Raw genomic sequence first — 14,250 nt, 5'->3', positions numbered from 1 at the left:
TGATGAAGTGAGCTGTAGCTCACGAAAGCTTATGCTCTAATAAATTTGTTAATCTCTAAGGTGCCACAAGTACTCCTTTTCTTGAAATAAAATGGTAGTGGTACTCGTTCAAGCTTTACCCGCTTGGCTCTCAGAATAACAACCTTCACAGAGGATTGTATTGATCTTCAAAATAGGATCATGCATGTCTTCTTCACACCCCCTTGGTTAGACTTGGGTGCCATCCCAGGCTTTCCTATAGCGTGGCTTCCGAGGATCAGACTGGGGAAAAATTATAAATGGTGGTACACTCCAAAACTCCACTCCCAACCCAAGCTTTGGACCTTTGTGATAGCAATGGGATGTTACTAACAGTATATTGTGCAGCTCTTCATATGATCATGTCTCTCTTTTCTTGCATGCTGTGATCATCTAAATTCAGTATTACAAATTTACTATTGATCAGAAATGCAAATTACCTGTGGTATTGTTTCAGGTTGCCTAAAGACCTAGGCAGATATTACTGTATCAATTTAGATTTTGTTCGTATTTTTTAGGTTATTTTTGCAACCATAAGGATTAGACTCTTTCTAAATAAAAGCTTAAATTCTGAAGGACAACATGGTAGCCACAAGGAAAAAGTATTGGCTTGCTGGGCAGCTTGTCTGTCATTAGGCTTTAACTAGGGCTGTTGATTGATCACAGTTAACTTAGACGATTAACTTTAAAAAAAAAAAAAAACATGGTTAATCGCAGTTTTAATCACACCTTTAAACAGTAGAATGCCAATTGATGTTTGTTAAATATTTTGGATGTTTTTCTACCCTTTCAAATATATTGTTTTCAGTTACAACATAGAGTACAAAGTGTACAGTACTCACTTCATATTATTTTTATTACAAATATTTAAACTGTAAAAATGATAAACAAAAGAAATATTTTTCAGTTCACGTCCAAGTACCATAGGGCAATCTCTTTATCATGAAAGTGCAACTTACAAATGTAGATTTTGTTTGAGTGCAATTGTGTTTAAAAAAAAAAAAAACAAAAATCCCTTTAGAACCTACAAGTCCACTCAGCCGTACTTTTTGTTCAACCAGTCACTAAGAGAAACAAGTTTGTTTACATTTATGGGAGATGATGCCTGCTTCTTGTTTACAATGTCACCTGAAAGTGAGAATAGACGTTCGCATGGCACTTTTGTAGCCGGCATTGCAAGGTATTTGTGTGCCAGATATGCTAAACATTCGTATGCCACTTTGTGCTTTGGCCACCATTCCAGCATGGTTCCATGCTGATGACTCTCGTTAAAAAAATAATGCGTTAATTAAATTTGTGACTGAACTCCTTTGGGGGGAGGATTGTATGTCTTCTGCTCTGTATTTTACCTGCATTCTGCCATGTATTTCATGTTATAACAGTTTCGGATGATGACCCAGCATGCAGTTCATTTTAAGAACACTTTCACTGCAGATTTCACAAAATGCAAAGAAAGTACCAGTGTGAGATTTCTAAAGATAGCTACAGCACTTGTCCCAAGGTTTAAGAATCTGAAGTGCCTTCCAAAATCTGAGACGGGTGGGGTGTGGAGCATGCATTCAGAAGTCTTAAGAGCAACATTCTGATGTGGAAACTACAGAACCTGAACCACCAAAAATGAAAATAATCTGCTGGTGGCATCTGACTCAAATGATGAAAATGAACATGCGTTGGTGTGCACTGCTTTGGATCGTTATCAAGCAGAACCAGTCATCAGCGTGGATGCATGCCCTCTGGAATGGTGGGGTTTGGGGTACAGGGGGGCTCCTGGCTGGGACAGGCTGTTGAGGCACGGGGGGTGGGAAGGGCTCTGGCTGGGGGTGCGGGCTCTGGGGAGGGGCTTGGGATACAAGAGGGGACTCTGGGCTGGGATTGGGAGGTTCAGAGGGCAGGAGGGGGATCAGGGCTGTGGCAGGGGATTGGGGTGTTGGGCAGGCTCAGGGGTGCAGGCTCCAGGTGGCAGTTAATGCAAGCAGCTCCTGGAAGTACGTTTCCCCCCTCGCGCTCTGGGGTGCGGCCAGGTGGCTCTGTGCATTGCCCCATCTGCAGGCGCCACCCCTGCAGTTCCCATTGGCCAGGAACTGCAGCCAATGGGAACTGCGGGGGCGGTGCCTGCGGACGGGGCAGTGTGCAGAGGTGCCTAGCTGCACCTCCTTGTGCTACGTAGGAGCCTAGGCGAGTCAAACTGGCTGCTTCTTGGGAGCCGCATGGAGCAGGGCAAGCCCCCGACCCCACTCCCCAGCTGGAGCGGGGCAAACTCAGTGATGCAAGATTTCATGTCTTTCATTTCTTCTGTAGCCAGTAGCTGCTGACAGTGCAACATTAGTCGGATAAGCAGGACAGGTAATATGTAGCAGCTCTGGTTTCTGGTTGAGTTTAAACTCCAATGCAATCTTAGCCATGTAGGAAGCAGAATCTGTGTTAGTTGTGGCTAAATTTTCCCAAGTTTGTTGATATGTCTCAAACATGTCCATTACTGCTGCGTTGACAAAACAGGTGTCAGCTGAGCAGATGAATGTCACACTCAGCACAAAACAATGTGGTTTTATTTGCTTTGAAATAAAAAAAATGAAAACAAAAGGCCAAGAATTGGATGGTCCAAAGCATTAGGAGGCTTGTCAAAACTCAGATTAGACACCATATTTCCATTTGTTTGTTCCATCAGTTTAGATACTAAAGCATCGTTGTTATCTTTCAAATATTTGAGTGAGATTGTCTATCTGCATTAGGAAGGGTTTTTGCTGCTGGACAGCATTGTCTCACAAAGTCACCAATAGGGTCCTCCGCAATTAACAGTGATTGTCAGTGAAACAAAGAGCACACACACGTTTGTTAACACAATCGTGCTGTCTTTCATTAAAGCTCTGGTGAAAACTCCTGATATTGACTGTTTACCCCAAAGCTCACTTTCTTCTTAAGCTTCTTGTTACTTGCTTTTGAAATGCTCCTTTATTTTGTCAGTGCTAGCACAGACCTAAATGCTGCGTTACTTGCAGCGCAATGCATCCTCTTTGCTCCCGTCTTTACTTTCCTTGAAAATTTCTAAGCACTGATTTTCTTGTTGATATTCAGGCATAGATTTGTGTTTTTCGCCCCAGGTTTCCCTCTTTATCTGCAGAGGATTTATTGTTTAAATTCAGTGCTGCACTGAACGGACATAAAGAAATAGGTGGGAAGGGTCTCCTCCTGAGGCAATCATAGACTGTCTACACTACTGCAGTAAGTTGACCTAAGTTGCACAATTCCAGCTACATGAATAACATAGCTGGAGTCGATGTATCTTAGGTCGACTTACTGCAGTGTCTCCCATCGCTCTCCCATCGATTTACCTTACTCCTCTCATTCCTGGTGGAGAACCGGGGTTGACCGGAGAGCGTTCTTGCCATTGATTTAGTAGGTCTCCACTAGACCTGCTAAATCGACTCCCCCCCCCCCGTGCATCGATCGCCAGAGCATCGATCCCGCGGTAGTGTAGACATAGCCATAGTCTGATATTAATGTTTGATTTTTCCAACCTCTACTGTGTGTGTATGTGTTCTGTGTTTAACTGCAGTATTGCTTCAATTTTGGAGCTGAAGGACACAATAGTTGTGGAAAGTGTTAGCGTTCAGCAAAAATAAGCACCCAAAAAATGAGTGGATTGATAACTGGTGTAAATGAGTAAAAACTCAAACTCTCAATAAAAAAACTGGAAAATTTATTGGTCAAAATTAGTTAAAACTGAAAATGCAGTGCACTATGCGTGAGCTGCACCTACAGAGTGATGAGGGTTGGATTAATGAGAGTGGATGTAATTTGTCCTATTTTAGGCCAGTTATGCTTTCAGGATCCTGGCAAGTGAAGCCCTCAGTTGAGCTAAATATTGTGGGGTTACCACGAGTCATTGCTACACAGAATCATAAGTGTTCTGGATAGAGGGAAAACATGGTGTCTCCTAATCCTGCTGTTAACTCAAGTTTAAACTGTTAGTAACTGTCTCCACTAAACCTCTTAGACTGTTTTACATTTTAGTTAGCTTGATTGAAGAAGCCCCTATTTATATTTAGACTAAACCTAAGTTTATTCTTTCTGCACAGATAAGAGATAGTACTTAAGATCGTGGTTCTAAGCTCTCTCCTGTGGATTTAGTGCCTTGGTTGTATGTTATGTATTCTTAGGATGGTTTAAGGGACTGGTTCCTGTAACACTTCCCAGGAAGTCTCAGTTCTCGATGAAGCATTACTGCAGCCAGCACAAAGGATTGTCTTAAGAGCTGACAGATGCTGTGCTCTAAGGGGGCACGGTTTCCTAGTACCTCCATTTGTGATTGTGACCAAGTTGAGAATCTCTCTATCCTAGATTTTGGTGGGTCTCCTTTTGGTATTTTACACCACAATCAGATATCTTCATCCTTGCAGTCTTCTTAAACTGTTCATGCTTTTAATGTATGCATCTTATCTTGGTGTGGCCTCTCTTCTTTCTACTGTAGTCTTGTGATCTTCTGTATTTTTTTGCAGCAATTGAATGTCCTTTTTTAAAAACTGATCAGTACTATACATAGTACTTAGGGCTGGACAAAGACCTTTATACATTTAAGCCATTTTAGTGCTGACTATTTAATACATCTCCTTATTCTTTTCACTCCTTGTGTTGCTATATGGTGCAATCAGTTTGGTGGCATTGCTAGTATAATACTTTATTTCATCCAGCTGTGTTCCACTGAATTTTGCCTGTTTTGGATTACTTGAAGTGCCCAGCCTTCTGCACTGTTGTGCTGTTATATCTTACTCTCGGTAGCCCAAAGATCTAAATCTGAATCTAAAATTACAGGAGTGTTTGCTTTTTAATGGAACTAGAATTTTAGTATTTTGGCATAAATATTGTATTTCATTATATGACTTTGAGAACTAATTATTGAAGTATGTATTGCAATGTAAGAGATAATTCACATGAGGCACTTTATTCTTATAGGATAGGAAACTAAATTAGACAACAAGCTGTTTCCATATATCTATTCTAGACTCCCTTGGTGGGAAAAGTCAAATTCATGTGGAATAGAGTGTAGGATGCTATAAAGATCAGTCAATTATACAAGGTTAGTAAAGAAGCACAATATATCTGCTTTGGTATAATCAATCAAATGATAGGATTGATTATTCAAAAAATCAAAAACAAATTACTTTTGAGAAAAGCATAGTTAAAAACAGATGAGTCTAATGGGATGCCATTTTGTCATATTTAATAAAAAGGCAAGAGTAAATTAAGCTTGGGTTATTCATTATGTAAAAGCTTCAAAACAGAGCATATCTATTGTCTACATTTTCTTGTGGTATCTCTTTATTCTGTCTTCTGGCTGAATGCAGATGAGTATCCAGTCCAGTTTTTTGCAATATCTTGAGATATGTAACTGAAGTTTGGCAAGACAAAGGATTACATCTGCCTTAAATATTTTATTTAATAGGCATGTTATATTTTCTCTATAAATAAGTAAATCTGCCTAACTGAACATTAGTTGTTTCATGGCAAAAATTTGGTCCTAGATCTACATGTTGAAATTCAGGGGATAACTTGATATTGTTCTAATTTTGGAAAATTTCCTCTCAGCCACCTTGTCGGCCATCTAAATTAGACTAAAGTAGGAAGATAAGGGAAGTCGCACAAAGATCAGATTCATACATGAAAAGCCTAGGAAGGAAATTCAGCCAAAATTGCGCCAGGTCCCAGATTTGGAGATGGCTTACTTCATCAAACTACTTGTACCTCCCTCAAAACAAGCTGAATAGGGGATCATGAGAATTAAGTTTCAAAGCTCTGACTGTTTACAAATTCCCCTATAAATATACTTTGGAATCTAGTCAAACTGATGTTACCAGTGTAGTGTCTAGGCCTTGTCTAATGTAGTATAGTGTTTAGGCCTTGTCCACGTATGCAGGCATATGCTGCCCACCTGATTTGGCGGGATAATGTTTAAACATAAGGATATTCTAATGTCCTTTGTATTTGCAGTAAGACTGTCCACTAAGGTATCATTGTGACAGTAGGATTTTTTGTGATGTGGAAACTTGTTCATTAGGAACTCAAACTATCAGTTTTCCACATAGATTAATGCGCAGACATCAAATGGTGGTACACTGTTGGTCGTTATCAGTGTGGGATGAGTTAAACTTGTGTTGATGAAAGCTTATCATCTGTCACTATATACTTCCCTAATTTATCCACCATAGGGAATGACAGGTGCTAATGTGTAAAGCTTTTTAGGTACAACTGTTGAATTTCATGCTTGTGTATCACACTGGAAACTGAACATTTTCAGCAGAAGTGCCATATTTCGGAATCTGTTCACTTCTCAGTGGGGACACAAGTTTCCATCAACATGAACAGAGTTTATGAAATAATGCACACTGAGGAAACAATAGACATTCATGACTGAAATGCTTGGTTTTACCTGAACCTGTTTTTTAAATGGGAGCTGGCTTTTTCATTGCAGCTTTACCAAATTAATCTATTGCCATAGGAACAAAACAAAGTTATATCAGACCTGTTTCTAAATTATCTTGTCAGAATAAAAAACCTTTCCAGAAAGATTATGATGTGATTGGTGGATTTAAACTTGGCATATGAGTTCCCCACATTTTCCTATCCTCCTCCACACACTGCTTAAGTTACTGAAAGAGGCTATGAAGAGAAACAAATGCGAGGATGAGGAAGTATTAGTCTCATATTACCAGTTTAATGGTGATAAATGGAAATAAGTCTACTAAAAATATTCAAAATTACACCACCTTCTCTTCTCTCTCCTCTTCCCCCCCCACCCCCCCAATAAAAAAATCTGGTAGAAGTGGTAGGGGAACTTCTTTGACAGACCCAGGTTCATCTGGGGGTTAAATTATTTTTTCATTATCCTCTTTTTATATATTACGCCAGTTTTAAGATACAACTTGGATTAAAACTTAACTTTATAAAGAAAATAGTAGCAACTATGGGATCAGCTGTGGGCTTCAGGAGCCACACTCTTAAATAACATGTAGGAAGCTTTATTATAAGTGGTGGAGGTAATGACGACTGTAGTTAAGGTTGCCCAACACTTTCCATATATGACTCTGTTTTCAGTTGCCGATCTCTAAGTTAACTTTGCCGATCTCTAAGCATTTGGGCTGAAATTTCCCATACAGTGCTGCAGAAGTATTGCATAAGAACAGAAGAATTGACAGGACACCTATATGATCCAGTATGACTTTAATCACTAATTGAAAAAGGTGCAAGAAACTTGGAAAACTATGGATTAACTTGCCAACAAGGGATCTTTGTGAATTGCAGAGGCCAGTGAGGAAGGCACAGACATCTGGAATTTTGACCAAGTGGCTGCAACTTTAATCCCTTAACAGAATAATTTCTCAAGGCCATTTGTCCTCTGAGCACTGGGGAAGGCAATAGATGACTCACCTGTCATCTACCCCCTTCCCCCCCCCCCCCCCCGCCCAGTATCAATGCTCAGATCCAGAGCATCATGTTCATGGTACTCAACCCACCCACTTAAAATCAGACCTCATCAAAGTCTGTATTATTCAATCCCTACTGCATTTTACATTGGTGGGTAGAGTGGTAAGAGGTCCTCTTCTGCCTATCCTGACCCTTAATTAATTGCCCACAGTCCCAGCCAGCCAAACCAGGAGCCTGTTGCAGGCACCTGAATTGCTCAGTGAGAACTTCTCAGTTAAGCAGAGCTATACCATTGGCTGAGTGGTGTCATGGGGCAGCCAAGTGGCTGTAGCCTTTCCACCTATCCCTACTCCAGAAAGCCATGTTGACTGGAAAAGCCAGCTTGCCCTTCTTCCTAAACTTTACAGTCATTGGTTGGCTTATGCCATGAAGCATAAAAATTTGTATGTCTTTAAAAAAACAAAACACCCCTCCTTTCCCACCCATGTCATGTAACTGTGAATGTTCTCATTATCCATATAGATGACAATCTTTTCTGAGATCTGTTAAGCTCTTGACCTCAGTGCCTTGCGAGAACTCATCGCCTCAAATTAATTCTGTTGACTTAAAAAAAAAAAATCATCAATCTTTTAGTCAATTTCAAGTATCTTGCCTTTCAATTTCATTGAATGTCCCTTTTTGCTCTTGTATTAGGGTAAATTAGAGTGCCCAGTTTACCTTCTTTATACCGTTCTATTAATATGTACATCTTCTCTCCAAACATAGTCCCAACCTTTTCAATCTCTCTTTTTATAGAAGTCTTTTACCTGAAATTGTTTTTTGTCATCTCTCTCTGGACTCCTGTTTATGCCGCTGTATGTCTTAAAAAAAAAAAAAAAAATTGATGCCAGGTGACCAGAATTGATTAGGTAATGTGGCATTTAGACTCTTTGGTATTTTCTGTCCCATTTCTTATACATCCTGAGTCCTGACATCTTGCTTGCTTTTTTTGACTACTGCTGCACATTGAGCTGTTTACATTGACAGCATGGTGTCTTTCCTGAGTGTCGCTACTTGCCACTAAATAATTTATATATTATAGTGCCACTCCTAATTACTGCCACATTAATACCAAGTAGGAAATGAACCGTATCTGGTCATAAAATCATTCTGCACATTTCAGGCTGGCAGGTATTGCAGAAGCATTGTGTTTGGCCCCTAGTTAGTCATTGAAGAGCATCTTGTCTATCTTCTGCAACTAGGTGGTATTGGACAGGTAGATCTCTCCAGTCTACATCCACTTCTGCTGACATAACGTGGCTCTTGAAGATGGTGGTAAATGCCTATTGAGAATCTCCCATAATCATTTTTCTGAGTTAATGAATTAGAATCTTCTTGTATTAAGAGCTGAATCCAGCAACTTGATTTTATGGTGCTATTTATGAGGGCCAGGGGCACAAACCTAATAGGAACAGTTGTGATTTGGGTTGCAGCTGATTTTTCACCTCTTCCATGCCAAAAGTTCATTTATCTTTCATTTCAGCTAGACTTTTGGGAAACTCCTCTAGTTTTCCCATCTGTTGGCTAAACAAGAAGTTGCAAACACATGCCCAACCTTCCAAAGGAATTACAGGGAGTAAAAAATTCTAGAGAGCACAAAACTAAAGTAAAATAGGAGGAATGACTAATTGATAAGTCAATGAGAGCAAGTACAAGTGTGTGCACCAGGGTTTCACACTAAATGAATGCAGAACAAATCTGTGAAAACCCATCACTTTCCTACAAGCATATTGTACAGGGCCTGATATATTAGCAACTTTCCTGCCACATACTGTTGAGCATTCTGTAAGATTATTTGATAATAGCATTATTCAGTTTTGTGAGCTAGGGCTGAAGTAAGTTAGTCTTTAAAGTCTTTATTGGCTTGAGAAAAAAGCTGCTCTGATCTCCTTTTCTGCTGTAGCATGTAAGATTTGAACCACTTTTGGTACTTGAGTAATTTGCAAATAGTGGGCAGGCTTTTGGATTAATGATTTCTGCTGTTGGATTTGACGACTCTTGAGTCTCTAGTCTTGGCTCACTGGTTGAGACTTGACATTTGGTTTTGCTTCTCCTCTTCTTCAGATGTTACTTTATTTGCTAACTTCTGAAGAAGGAATAATTCTCTTGCCTCGGCCAAGGAGCAAAGATAACATCAAATAATTGCAAGTATTACAGTTTAACAGCTGAAATAAATTTTGTATCCTGAAAATTACTATGTGGTATGGTGACCAGCCTCCAACTAATGTGGATAACTTCAGTTACTGTATAGTCATCTTGAAAGTGATCTGATGCCTTTGTCCTCTTCCTGGTTTCCACACCAGATATCTAAGTCTGACTATACTGTGCGAAAGGGTCTTCACCCTTACTATGTTTTAGATTCTGCTTGCTGCCATATAGGATGGCATACTTGGTCATGTTACATACATATAAAGAGAATGCTTAGGCTATTGGTGATCTTTGGGGGGGGGCATGTGAAAGGTCAGGAACACCCTGCTGCAATCCTTATGGCACATTGGCTGGATGTAGTGGATTAATATGGTAACTGGTCTTGCTGTTGATGCCATGGGTTCAAGTTTGGCTTAGATCACAAATAATGATTTGAGATATTTAATCACTTGTCCGTATGTTGAGCAAAAATTCGTTCCATATGGAAATATAAACGTTTATTCTCATGAGAAGTCTTGGAGAAAGAGGTACCATATCAGGACAGAGGTGGTGTTGGAGAACTTTCACACTGCATGCTCCCTTTAGTCCTAGGCACTCACTAAGGATATCTGTTCTTCACTCAGAGCAGTCAGACTTACAAATGTCACTGAAGAATGGTTGGAGTTGGGGGAGTACCCCATCCTTCCCCTTCTCATCTTGTTGAATTGGAATCACAAATTAGATGCCACATGGTCCAGTTGGTTGCAGTTCAAATTTCCTGCCAGGGCTTAGTCTCATCCAATGCTGGTGGAGCAGCATTGCCCTACAAATACTGCACTGTCAGAGGCCACTCTTCAGATGTGGCATCAGACATCTCTTTTACTCTCTCTCTCGCTATCAAGGTGGAAGTTGGCATCAGTGATTTAAAAGAATAAGATAACTACAGTGTGCTGGCAAACATTTCCCTCAAATAGGAAATGGGATCTTGGCTGACTGTAAATTATTGCTAAATAGGGCTTTTTGCATTTGCTGACACAATCACTGCACCATCAGTATCTTGGTCTGTGAAGTGCTTAGGTATACCTGGAGTAGAAACAGCATTGTATAAAATCACGGTCTGCTCTGTTTGTCATGTTATCAGCCCCTGCTGTTTCTGTATTAGTGTTCCCTAAACCATTAAATGTAATTGTCAGGAGCTCAGCTACTGCAGTGACGAATGCAGTATAAGAACCTATATAGAAGAGAATCTTCCAGTGCCAATAGCTGTTATCCCATTGCCCTTCTTTGGTAATGGATGCCCTGAAACATCAGGGCGAAGGAGTTCAGCGTTCACTGTTTGGTGTCTTGTTTCAGCTGGAGCAGATTGCAATGCTGGGAATTATTCTGAAAGATCTTGTAGGAATTTCCTCCTTTGTCCTTAGGCTGAAAGAGAGAGAGAGAGAGACATTCTTTCTGACTTAATGCACGCATTGCTACCTTTTCCTTTTGAATAGCATCTGCAGTGCTGTAAATGAGCAAACTGTAATCAAACAGCCCCATTCTTTGGTTTCCCCAAGTGACTAATCATGTTAGACTTCAATAGCAGAGTCCTAGCCTTTCTTCACTTTAATATACTGGAAGGCATGCTCAATGGCAGGCTTTAGCATCTGCTGTCTATTCATAAAGCAGATGAATTGGGTAGACTAGATGCCAGTCCTCTGATAAAAGATCTCGTGGGTCTTCTCCCACTGGTAATGAAAGGAGAGCCATTGTGCCCTTAATCATTCAGGTCTCTAACTTGAATAAATGGTGACATGAGTAGGGAAGGAGTTAAATCTTTCCCCTGCACCATTACACTAGAAAAGTGAAACAATAAAACATGCCAACCCCATCTTGATTAATTCATAGTCCATATTAAAATCCCTAGCCCAGTTTCTTGACAGGAGAAACAGTATTAAATGCTTAATAGAGAAAGAAGATCCCCTTCCCCCACCAAAGGAGGACATCTGTTTCTAACTTCAGCTTTTTATTTTTTTATCTTTCATTTTTTTTGTTGGTAAATCTCCCAGACAACAGCAGTTCTGTAGAGAGTTTAAATATGAAGGAATGGCAGGACGGGCTAAGGGCACTTCTACCGAACATTAACATCAACTTTGGTGGGCTGCCCAATCCTTCTTCCCCCTCCAACGCCAACCACAGTGTACCAACGTCCAACACTGCCACCTCCGACAGCCTGAATTGGGACAGCCCTGGCAGCTGGATGGACCCCGCAATCATCACAGGTAACCATTTCTCACTCCTTCAGCTCCACTGGCAACCATCAGCTGGGTATTGGTACAAACTAATCGGCATCTGAAAAAAAATAAGTCTGTATGCGGTGGTCTCTTCCAGCTTCCGTCCACAAAACCTCAAGGAGCCAGGAATCCTTGTGGAACAAATAGGTATAATGAACCCCCACTTAGCCCTTTCCAGTGCATGCCCAGGATCTTCACAGGTGGTTAGAATGCTCAGTGCATAACTGTAGGCTTATGTTGGCGTCCCTTCTGCTGGATGGTATGTCCAGTATGTGCACTGCTGGTCTTCTGTTAATGCCTTCAGTGCCTAGACTTTCTAATTTAAAAATGAACGTACTCCACTTGTTTATAAAGCTCTGTTTTATAAGGCTGTCTGGTTGTGTATCTCTGTTAGATAGGCTGAAGCATGATTCAAGAAGGGAGAGCAGGAAGAAAAGCATGCAGTAGGGGTAGAACTGGGTTTGGGTAGGTAATGGACAGGGACCTGGGCCTTGTGATTGCGGGGTTGGGGAGTTGGCAAATGCGTGATGTAAGAATATGGACTTAATGACACACAAAGTGTTTCTAGGAGGGAAACTCTCCTATTTGGATTTAAGTGTTCATCTTTGTAGGAAGGGTGAGAGAGAAACTGTATAAACATGTTTTCTGTACAAACTAATTGTTTTCTCACCACTGCCATCTGTTAGGTTAAATTGACCTTCTTCACACTGAAATTGTTTCTGTTGTGACTCACCTGTTTTCCTCCCACTTTTTCTTCTCTTCACAGGGATCCCAGCCTCCACAGGAAACAGTTTAGACTCCCTTCAAGACGACAATCCACCACACTGGCTAAAATCTCTTCAAGCCCTCACAGAGATGGACGGCCCCAGTGCAGCCCCATCACAGACCCACCACAGTAACCCCTTCAGCACACAGATCCCTCTGCACAGAGCCAGTTGGAACCCCTACTCTCCCCCTTCAAACCCTACCAGTTTCCATTCCCCTCCCCCAGGCTTTCAGACAGCCTTCAGACCCCCCAGTAAAACCCCCACAGATCTACTACAGAGCTCAGCGCTAGATCGTCATTAGGAAAGGAGGAGGAAAAAAATGAGAAATGCAGGAATTGCCCCACCCTGATTCCTCTCCACGCCCACCCACCATTCCCTTCTCATATCTTTCTTTCTGAAGAATCTAGTTCCTGATCAAATCTTCCCCTCCACCCCCAAATGCAATGCGATCACAGGGTCATGACCGTATTTTTTTTTTGTTGTAAAGTTTCTGCTGATCCAGTGTTTGAAATACACTGTTTAAAAATATTTCCTTAAACGTAAGAAAAAAAAGAGAGAGAGAAATCAAAGTGCTGTCTCAATGCTTAAAAAGAGACTATATCAGTCTATCTTTTGCACATTATGAGCATTTCTCCTTGCAGAAAGTCTGTCTACAGTAGAGGAGAAATGCAATGCAAAAATATAGAATGAATTGCAGAAACATGAACATTTTATTTTTAATTTAAACAAAATTACTGAACATATGGAGGAAAGCCGTGGCCTTGCAGTTATTTTGCATTCAGGTGTCACTACACAGGGAAATTGCTATGTATTTTTTTGGAAGGGAGTACTTTATGTAAGTCAGTAAGAAGTTTGACAATAAGTGGGTCAAAGGACAAAATGTGTAGAAGTAACTGGCATGTTGCGAAAGAGTGGTTTAAAGAGGGGGAAAAGTTTTTTTAAAAATTTTTGGCTTTAGATTTAAAGTAAACTTTAATGTTTTAAAAGTATTCACAGATTTAATACCTAGCATATAACATAATATAAGCAGCTGAAACACGAGTGATATTTACTTCAGTCTTTCTGTCTCCTCTGTCAATCTCTCTTTCTTTTTTTTTAAATTCACCTGATTAGGGCACTCTGGGATAGCACTGCATTGGGGCCACATGATCACCATCAGGAGCGCAACCTTTGACCTCTGCCTGCAGCTTTTACTTAACCCTGTAGTTTCTGGACGTTTGTGCAGTATTGAAAAGACAGGAAAAAAAGAAACAGATAAATAAACATGGTTATAACCTGACGCTAAAACTAAAAACAAGGAAATGTACCTCTTTCTTCAGAATTAAAACTAAAATCTTAAATAAAACAGAAAACTTGATGATGATTTTGTTTTCCTTTTTCTTGGTTTTTAACTCTGCATGGGGTTTTATGGAGTACCAGCAAATCCTAGTAGATTTTTTCCATTCATTTTAAACTGAAACTACTCATTACAAGAAAAGTAATCTTGTCTTCCCTGGGACTGGGGACAAATAGCACAAAGCTGACTTAATAGCATGATGGCACTGAAAGCTGAGCATTGGGAGGAGTTCTAGTTACTGCTTAAAACTTGGTTTTTCAATCCCTGTACC

At 40.4% G+C, this 14,250-nt stretch overlaps 1 protein-coding gene across 13 annotated transcripts in view; it reads left to right on the top strand.

Moving 5' to 3' along the window:
• The window catches only part of CNOT4 (CCR4-NOT transcription complex subunit 4), a 121,518-nt gene extending 107,512 nt beyond the window's left edge, over positions 1–14,006 (top strand). For 7 of the 13 annotated variants that reach the window (XM_038403312.2, XM_038403294.2, XM_038403320.2 and 4 more), the window contains 2 exons: positions 11,652–11,864; positions 12,643–14,006. In XM_038403312.2, coding sequence (XP_038259240.1) covers positions 11,652–11,864; positions 12,643–12,944 — 515 coding nt within the window. In that variant the 3' untranslated portion in view covers positions 12,945–14,006. The remainder of the gene's footprint in view (positions 1–11,651; positions 11,865–12,642) is intronic. The other 6 variants (XM_038403347.2, XM_038403329.2, XM_043491416.1 and 3 more) reach the window with 1 other exon arrangement.
• The last annotated feature ends 244 nt before the right edge of the window (positions 14,007–14,250 follow it).

Source organism: Dermochelys coriacea, chromosome 1 (assembly GCF_009764565.3).
Source record: "Dermochelys coriacea isolate rDerCor1 chromosome 1, rDerCor1.pri.v4, whole genome shotgun sequence".
NCBI lineage: Eukaryota > Metazoa > Chordata > Testudines > Dermochelyidae > Dermochelys > Dermochelys coriacea.
The sequence above is the reverse complement of the archived record's forward strand: the minus strand, read 5'-3'. Positions and strand labels throughout refer to the sequence as shown.